We start from the raw sequence: 8,445 nt of genomic DNA, 5'->3' as shown, positions 1-8,445 counted from the left end.
CCGGGATTTGAACCACAGTTAACCATGTGGGAGTCCAGCATCCATAACCACCACACCACCTGCCGGCCCCTTTTACTATTATATTAAAAATTTGTTATAGGGCATGTGCACTCACCAGAGAGAAGCAGAGAGGGAAAGTGAGAAAGCAAGCTGCCAGGTCCAGGACTCGAACCACAGTCAGCCATGTGGGAGTCCAGCACTGTAACCTCCACCTGCCAGTCCCCACCAGACCCTGTCTTAAAAGACAAAACCCAAGGAAACTTACACTGTAAATTTAGGATAAGCCCCATCGCGGAACCTCTGGGAATAGAGGTGGCCGAGCCCCCTACCTGTGCCCGGCTCCTCGCGGCTGCTCGGAGAGCGGCCCGTCCTGCTGCTCTCGCCGACCCGCGTCCCGGGCGTTTTGCTGTGAACACGCGGTCTTCATAGCTGCTGCCCCCACACCCCTGCTCAGTGATGCTGCAGTTTATGTGGCACGTGGGTTGGTCTGAATTTATTTATTTATTTATTTTTTCAAGAGAGATTTTTGCTATAGGACACATGCATTCACTGGAGAGACAGAGAGAGACAGAGACAGAAAGTGAGAAATCACCCCCCAGGGGAGATGACCTCACCACAATCCCTTCTCCATTCTGTCGGAATCTTGGGCACACACCAGCATGAATCTTTTTTTTTTTTTTAATGAATTATTTTTTATTTAACTTTCTTTCTTTCTTTCTTTCTTTCTTTCTTTCTTTCTTTCTTTCTTTCTCTTCTTTCTTTCTTTCTTTCTTTCTTTCTTTCTTTCTTTCTTTCTTTCTTTCTTTCTTTTTTCTTTCTTTCTTTCTTTCTTTCTTTCTTTCTTTCTTTCTTTCTTTCTTTCTTTCTCTTCTTTCTTTCTCTTCTTTTTACCTACCTACCGACCAGAGAGGGACAGAGTAAGAGAGTGTGAGAGAGAGAAGGTAAGAAGGCAAGCTGCCAGGTCCAGGACTCGAACCGCAGTTGGCCATGTAGGAGTTCAGCACCCTTAACCAGCAGCATAACCCTTACACCATCTGCTGTCCTCAGGTTGGTCTAAGTTTTATGGTTTTTTTTTTTTTTTTTTTTGGAGAGGTTTTGCTATAGGGCACGTGAGCTCACCAGAAAGACAGAGAAACAAAGACAGAAGGCAAGAAATCACCCCCCAGGGGGGATGGCCACGCCACAATCCCTTCTCCTCCATTCTCTTGGGCATGCACGCACATGTGCCCGGCGTGAGTTTAAGCGCCTTAACCACTATGTCACCTCCTGGCCCCCCAGCCATTTGTTTTATTTATGTATTTAGTTAGTTAGTTAGTTAACTGAGATTTTTTGCTATAGGGTGCATGTGCTCACCAGAGACACAGAAAGACAGAAAGTGAGAAACAACCCCCAGGGAGGATGGCCACACCACAATCCCTTCTCCTCCATTTTGGGCACACATGCACATGTGCCCAGTGTGAGTTTCAAGCCACTGGATCCGGGACTCGAACTGTGGTTAACTATGTGGGAGTCCAGTGACGTAACCATTATGCCATCTGCTGGCCCATAGCCATCTGTCTTAAAGGCCCCTCCGTGGTGAGGGCCCCTGGGCCAGCATGTTAGTTTCCTCTTGCTGCCGTAAGAAGCCCCTTCATTCGGTGACCTGCATAACAGGGCTCACCTTAAGGCCCTGTAGGCCCTCAGTCAGGCAGGGTTCTGGCAGGCCACACTCAGGGTGTCATCGGGACCTGCCTTTGTTGAGGCCTTGGGGAGGGTCTGCCTTCCTGCTCACTCATGGCGTTGGCAACTTCCAGTCCCCAGGGTGTAGGACGGAGTCCCCTTTCCCCCTGTGGCTGAGCTGACAGCCCTTCTCAGCCTCTGGGGCTACCATCTTTTGCTTGAGACCACTTGGTCTTCAGAGCCAGCCACGGCAGGTGGAGGCCTCATCACTCTGCTGCCTGGCTCTCCTGTCTGCTTCTCAGGGCCTGTGCGACAGATGGGCCCATCGCAAGGTCTGTCCCTGAAACCCACTACCTTGGCTCTTTGGCCACGTAAGAGAACGTCTTCCCAGGTGCTGGAGGTCAGGGCCAAGACGCCGTGTTCTGCCTACCACAGCTGGAAAGCAGAAGTGATTAATCAGCCGAAGACGTGATGCGAATGACTGTCTGTACACGCTGCCAAATTCCTTTCCCGACGCGTCAGACAGTGGTACCCACCGACGCTGGGCTGTTTTCTTCCACTCGCGTTGCTGGTTAACAGTTGGAATTTTCTCCCTAACACTTGGGTTTTGCATTTCTTGTATCACGAGTAGGTTGAACACTTTTCCATATCTTCATTTACTGTTTTGGATAACTTTGAAAATGAGAATGTCAACGGTCACGATTAATCAGCGAGCAGCTACAATCAGTCTTCCGTATCCTTGGGAGTCCACGTTCTTGAATTCGGTCAACCACAAATTAGAAGTATTAAAAAACAATGTTGATTGGAGACCAGCAGATGGCATAATGGTTACATCGCTGGACTCAAACATGGTCAACTGCCGCGGTTTGAGTCCCAGACCTGGCAGCTTGAAACTTACACCAGGTGCATGTGCGTGTGTGCCCAAAATCCCAAAAGGAGAGTGGAGGAAAAGGGAGTGCAACGTGGCCATCCCCTTTGAGGGTGTTTTCTTGCTTTTTGTCTTTCTCTGTCTCTCTGGTGAGCACGTGTTCCCTATGACAAAAATCTCTCAAAAAAAAAAAAGTGGGGTGGGAGCAGTGGTTAGCGTAATGGCTATGTCGCTGGACTCCCATGTAGTCGACCGTGGTTTGAGTCCTGGACCTGGTGGCTTAAACTCGCACCAAGCATGTGTGCGTGCAAGCCCAAGATCTCGAGAGGAGAATGGAGGAGAAGGGATTGTGGCGTGGCCATCCCCCCTGGGGGGTGATTTCTCACTTTCTGTCTCTATGTCTCTGTCTATCTGTCTGGCGAGTGCACGTGCCCTATAGCAAAAATCTGGACTTCCGTATCTCACTCGTCCCTCCCCCTACTGTTGGGTGCTGTGGGGGCGGTAAAGGTCTCACGTGGGTTCTACATCCTCGGTCCACACAGTCTTGTGGAGGAGAGAGAAGCAGCAGTGGAAGATGACAGCCGAGTGGCCGAGCCCGGGTGACCCGCAGGAGGGGTGTCTGAGTAAGACCAGAGGGACCGCTGCTGCTCGGGCAGGGCCCTGCAGGCGAGCCCGCCGCAGACCTGGCCCTGCACTCCCCTCCCAGGGGAGCCGGAGTGCCAGGTGACCACGCTGTCCAGGTCAGCCGGCCCAGGGTGGACAGCTTCTCCTTCCTGGAAGGGACTGAGCTCTCACTCTGGCCTTCGCTTTGCAGGTGGCCTGCTACAGCTGCACCTCTGGGCAGTGGTCCTCGGTCTGCCCGCTCCCGGCCGGGCACGGCGAGCCTGGCATCGCCGTGCTGGACAGCAGGATCTACGTGCTGGGGGGCCGCTCCCACAACCGCGGCAGCCGCACGGGCTACGTGCACATCTACGACGTGGAGAAGGACTGCTGGGAGGAGGGGCCCCAGCTGGACAACTCCATCTCGGGCCTGGCGGCCTGCGTGCTCACGCTGCCCCGCTCCCTGCTCCTCGAGCAGTCCCGCGGGACCCCCGACCGCAGCCAAGCCGACCCGGACTTTGCCTCTGAGGTGATGAGCGTGTCGGACTGGGAGGAGTTTGACAACTCCAGCGAGGACTAGGGCTCCTGGCGCCTGGCATCGAGGGAGGGCGGCCAGGGCTGCGGGGTAGCGAGGCCCAAGGTGGTTTAGCCAGAGCACTTTACTCCGGGGTGCGGGGCCCTTCCCTGCCCGGACGGTCCTTGCCAGCCTGCCGCTGGTGATTGAGGGCGCATGCGGATTCCAGGCTGCGGATCACGTGGCGGTGGCCACTGTCTGAAAGGCCCTGGTCCCTTAAGGAGCTGACCAGCCGTGTCCTCTGGGTGAGCCCCGGAGTGCTTGTGTCACCAGCTGTCTTGGCCTTCCCATTGCTCCCCCAGATCCGGTCCCTGCTGGGCTGAGAAGGTCTCTTCTCCAAAGGGACCTAGGAACTGGCCACCGGGAGACGGGGCCCAGGGCACATCGCAGCCCTCCTGGGAACAGGAGGGGCCGGGAGAGCAGCCCCGAGCCTGCCAAGCCTGCCACCCTGCCCTGCAGCCCGGGGCTTGAGCAGCTGAGAGCGCTCCCAAGGGGTGGAGAGGGAGCGGGCAGGGCAGACAGACCTGCCCAGGACTGGTTTTAGTGATAAACAGATCCCCTCCCGCTGGGCTTTTCTGACCCCATGTTGTTGATAAATGAAATAAAGCATCTTATAAAAGGCGTTTGCTGTCCTGCGCCGCAGCCTCACTCCCCCCCACAGCACGGGGAGCACAGGTGTCGGGGCGGCGCCGCCGTGGGGACGGTCCTGCTATGGGAGCAAGGCCAGGAGCCAAATGGAGGCCACGGCTCTGCCTCGAGAAGGGAGCACATGACGTCCTGAGCCACAAGGGAAGCCATTCGGGAACCGGGAACCCGCCAGCCCAGGGCCAGCTGGTGCCCGGCTCGCCTGCGGCCTTCCCCGGGAACTCCCCCAGCCAGGCGGCCCCCCGCGTTCCAGTCCAGCCCGTTAGATGTCTCTGCCTGAGTGAAGCCGCAGCCTGAGGGTCAGAGCCTCAGCACCTGGAGAAGCACCCAGGGGTGGGCGCGTGGCGGGCTGCTGGCCCATCCGGAGCTGCTGTGGGGAGGGGTCGCAGCTCCTGTGGGTTTGCCAGGTGACCCTTAGGACCTGGCCCAGCAGCTGGGGTCCTCCCCTGCCCACCTCTGCCAGTAGCCTGAGCCCTAGCGTGGATGGGCCGGAGCTCAGCACCTGCCTCGCTGCCAGACCACAGCTTGCTTCTCCCTCAGCGCCTCCACGCCCTGCTGCAGGCTGGGCACTGCAGGGGCCTCCCTGCAGCAGGGCTGTGACTCAGGCCCATTCTCCTGGTCTTTATGTATTTTTTAATTGTTGAATTTTATTCATCAGCAGCAGCATCATATTTTTAAAAATTTGACAAGAGAGCGAATGGGGGAAAGTGAGAAAGCAAGCCGCCAGGTCTGGGACTTGAACTGCGCTCAATTGGGTGGGAGTCCAGTGCCTTAACCACCATGCCACCTACTGGCATCTCCTGGTCTTTAGCTCACTGGCTGAGGAGCAGTGGATGCTCTGTGGTGGGAGGGGCAGGTGCGCAACCACTTGGCCCTGTCTTGGATAACCCAAGGATGCTCGAGTGGAGGGGACACTCTCCAAGGTGTCACCTACCCCTCAGGGCAATGTGTGCCACCTTCCTCACTGTCTTGGAGCCTGGGTGCCCCTGAGGAGTGTAACATCACGCACAGTCACCTTGGGTGGTACACTCAGTGCTGACCCCTGGGGGGTCACTTCTGATGGGACTCCAGATGGGATGATGGGACGCCACACCGTCCTTGTCATCTCTGCTCCCGAGGGTGACCTGTGAGAACCCGGCCTCCGAGGAGGACCCCACTCAAGTCTCAGGCCAGCGCTTGCTGTGCCTCAGCCACCATGGCAGCAGTTCCTGCAGGCCCCAAAGGTTTCTGGGAAAAAAGCTTCAGAAAGGCCCCACCTACAAGAGGCCTCTGGCCTGCAGGAGGGCAGGGAGGGCCCCCCGAGGCCTGCATGGCCTGGGGTGGGATGGAGGGCAGGGGGCGGTGCAGCGGCAGCCTGGTCCTGCCACCCCCTACCCTGGCAGCCCACCTGGGCTCCAGTGTGGCCAGGCCCTAAGGCCATGCTTTATCTGACATTTCTTTCTTTTTAAAGACTTATTTAATCCCATGTGTTATTATGATTTTCATTTGGTCAGAAAGGAAAAGAACGGGAAAAGCGAGAAAGCAAGCTGCCAGGTTCGGAGCACGAACCGCCGTCGGCCATGTGGGAGTCCAGCTCCTTAGCCACCATACCACCTGCCAGCCCCTATACAAAATGTCAAAGCCCACTTCTGGGAAGCCCTCCAGGGCTCCAGGCTCCTTGGGTTTGCCTGTGTGGAGGTCTTTTGTCTACGGATGCCTCTGAGTCCAGTTTCTTCAGCCTGGTCTTCGCCTGATGCCAGGCCCAGCTTGTGGGCGGAGATTCACTCCACCAGAACCTCCTAGTCTCCCAGTAGGGGTGTGGTGGTGACTGGGACAGGTGAGGTTCTTGCCCACGATGCCTGGAGTCACCACCCACTGTAAGGTGTCTGCAATGGGACACACACGGGGCTGTGGGGTGGGGATGGTCCTTGTCCTAGGGTAGGGGGGAGCAGCCAGATGTGAGAGTAGAAAGACCCTTCTGGGGGCCAGTAGGTGGTTAAGGCATAGTGGCTAAGGCGCTGGACTCCCACATGATCAACTGCGGTTCAAGTCCTGGACCTGGAGGTGTGCCGGGTGCATGTGCGTGCATGCCCAAAATCCTGAGAGGAGAGTACAGGAGAAGGGATTGCGGTGTGGCCATCTCCCCTGGGGTTGATTACTCATTTTCTGTTTCTTTTTCTTTTAATTATTTTATTTAACTTTATTTATTCATTCATTTATTTATTTCAATTTGACCAGAGAGGGACAGAGTGAGAAAGGGAAAGTGAGAAAGCAAGTCGCAAGGTCCAGGACTCGAACCACAGTGGGTCACTAAGCCACCTGCTGGCCCCACTGTCTCTGTCTCTTTGATGAACACATGCGCTCTATAGCAAAAATCTCTCAAAGATTCTTCTGGGTGGCACAGACAGGTGGGTAGGGATTTGGGACATCGAGGAGGTCCTGGTGGTGGGTGTGGAGTGTGGGGGCCTTGGGGTGTGAGCTGGTCTGGGGGAAGGGGAAACAACGCTGGTGGGGTTGGAGGTGTCTGTTCCCACACTTGGTCCCGCTGAAGTGAGTGTCCCCACCAGTTCAGAGGTTGGTGTCCGTAAAGCCAAGAGCCGGTGGGGACAGACACCGCAGCCCCAGGACCTCTGCTGGCCTCTGCCGGCGGGAGCCCTCGGGAGCCTTGTGAGCGAGGCCTCCGGCTCTGGGAGGGCACTGCTGAGGTCAGGGCTGTGCCCGGGCTGAGCTGCCCAGAAGTGGTTGGCCTGTTTACTCGTCCCCAAGAAGTGTTTGCATTTGTGACCGCACTGGTTAGACTTTCGCTTCCAACCCAGCCCACCTCCCTCCTGCACCAGCACTAATGAACCAGGGGCCTCATCCGACCAGCCCCACCCTGCCAGCCTGGGGATGCCCATGGCCTTTGGGTGGCTCTTGTTCCTAGCCCCTTCCTTCAGTCCCAGCCAACGCCCAGAGATCCTGCCTGCTCTCCATCTCCCTCTGCGGCCAGCCCTGGCCTGCCCTTCCACCAGCTCTCAAATCCTCAAAAGACACACCCATCTTTTTTTCTTTTTTTGGAGAGGTTTTTGCTATAGGGCACGTGTGCTCGCCAGACAGACAGAGAGACAGAGAGACAGAAAGCAAGAAACCGCCCCCCCCCCGGGGGGGGATGGCCACACCCCAATCCCTTCTCCTCCATTCTCCTCTCGGGATCTTGGGCACGCATGCACACGCACCTGGCGTGAGTTTTAAGCCACCGGGTCCGGGACGCGAACCACGGTCGACTACATGGGAGTCCAGCGTCATAGCCATTATGCAAACTGCTGGTCCCAGACACACCCATCTTTGCTGGACCCTGGTTACCCAGCCACCCTGCTCCATGTGCCAGAGGATGGGCCTGCCCTTGAGAACCAGAGCCCCCCCCAGACCCAGAGCCCCCGCTCTGCTTTCTGTCTGGCTGCCCCTCCTGATGCCCCTCTGCTGTGGTGTCATCCGGTAGCTGATGCCGACTCCACCCGAGGACCTAGCTCTCCGGAAATCCAGCAACCTTCTAGCAGAACCCACCTTCAAGGTTCCCAGCCCCTTTTCACCTCTTGACAAGGACTGCGGGGTGGCAGTCCCTGAGAAATCACGATCTCTAGCCCGCATCCCCCTGCCTTTACCGCCACCGCTCTGAGTCAGAGGCTGGGCCGGCCATAGCGGTCCTCTCCCACCCGTCCCTGTGGACACCGCCCCTACCCCCAGGCCTTTGGTCCAGACCGAGTGTTCTAGACCGCAGACCGCCAGCATCCCGCCAGTCCTCTCGGTGCGCGCTTTGATTGCGCCCAGTGCGCGGGAGGCGCTGACCGCACACCCCAGCGCCACCTGGGCTTCCCGGCCTCGACCTGGGCCATTTGAGGGCCACCCTCCCTCCCCTGGCCGGTTCCGAGGCTCTGGACTGTTTATCGCGGGCTGCGATTGGCGTGTCCCCTATCCCGTGTCCCCCAGCCCCTATCCCGCCCAGGGCCTGGCTGCGCGGTGAGCGCTAGGGGTGGCTTCTCCAGGGGACGTCCGGGGAAGGGAGGGAAAGGCGCGGGAACCGGGGATCCCTCGGGCGGCCCCCGAGGCCCCTCTGTCCCCCAGCGCTCTGCAAGCCTCCTCC

At 57.5% G+C, this 8,445-nt stretch overlaps 2 protein-coding genes across 2 annotated transcripts in view; both read left to right on the top strand.

Annotated features, from left to right (window-relative positions):
* Positions 1-4,323, top strand: part of KLHL22 (kelch like family member 22) — a 29,477-nt gene extending 25,154 nt beyond the window's left edge. Inside the window, exon 5 of the mRNA XM_014588574.2 lies at positions 3,342-4,323. Coding sequence (XP_014444060.1) covers positions 3,342-3,707 — 366 coding nt within the window. The 3' untranslated portion in view covers positions 3,708-4,323. The remainder of the gene's footprint in view (positions 1-3,341) is intronic.
* Positions 4,324-7,806: 3,483 nt separating this feature from the next.
* Positions 7,807-8,445, top strand: part of SCARF2 (scavenger receptor class F member 2) — a 20,502-nt gene continuing 19,863 nt past the window's right edge. The window contains 2 exon segments of the mRNA XM_014588562.1: positions 7,807-7,973; positions 8,049-8,321. Coding sequence (XP_014444048.1) covers positions 7,807-7,973; positions 8,049-8,321 — 440 coding nt within the window.

The sequence above is a fragment of the Tupaia chinensis genome, unplaced genomic scaffold (assembly GCF_000334495.1).
Source record: "Tupaia chinensis unplaced genomic scaffold, TupChi_1.0 Scaffold000287_1, whole genome shotgun sequence".
Lineage (NCBI taxonomy): Eukaryota > Metazoa > Chordata > Mammalia > Scandentia > Tupaiidae > Tupaia > Tupaia belangeri.
Note: the sequence above shows the minus strand (reverse complement) of the source record. Positions and strands in the feature narration are given on the sequence as shown.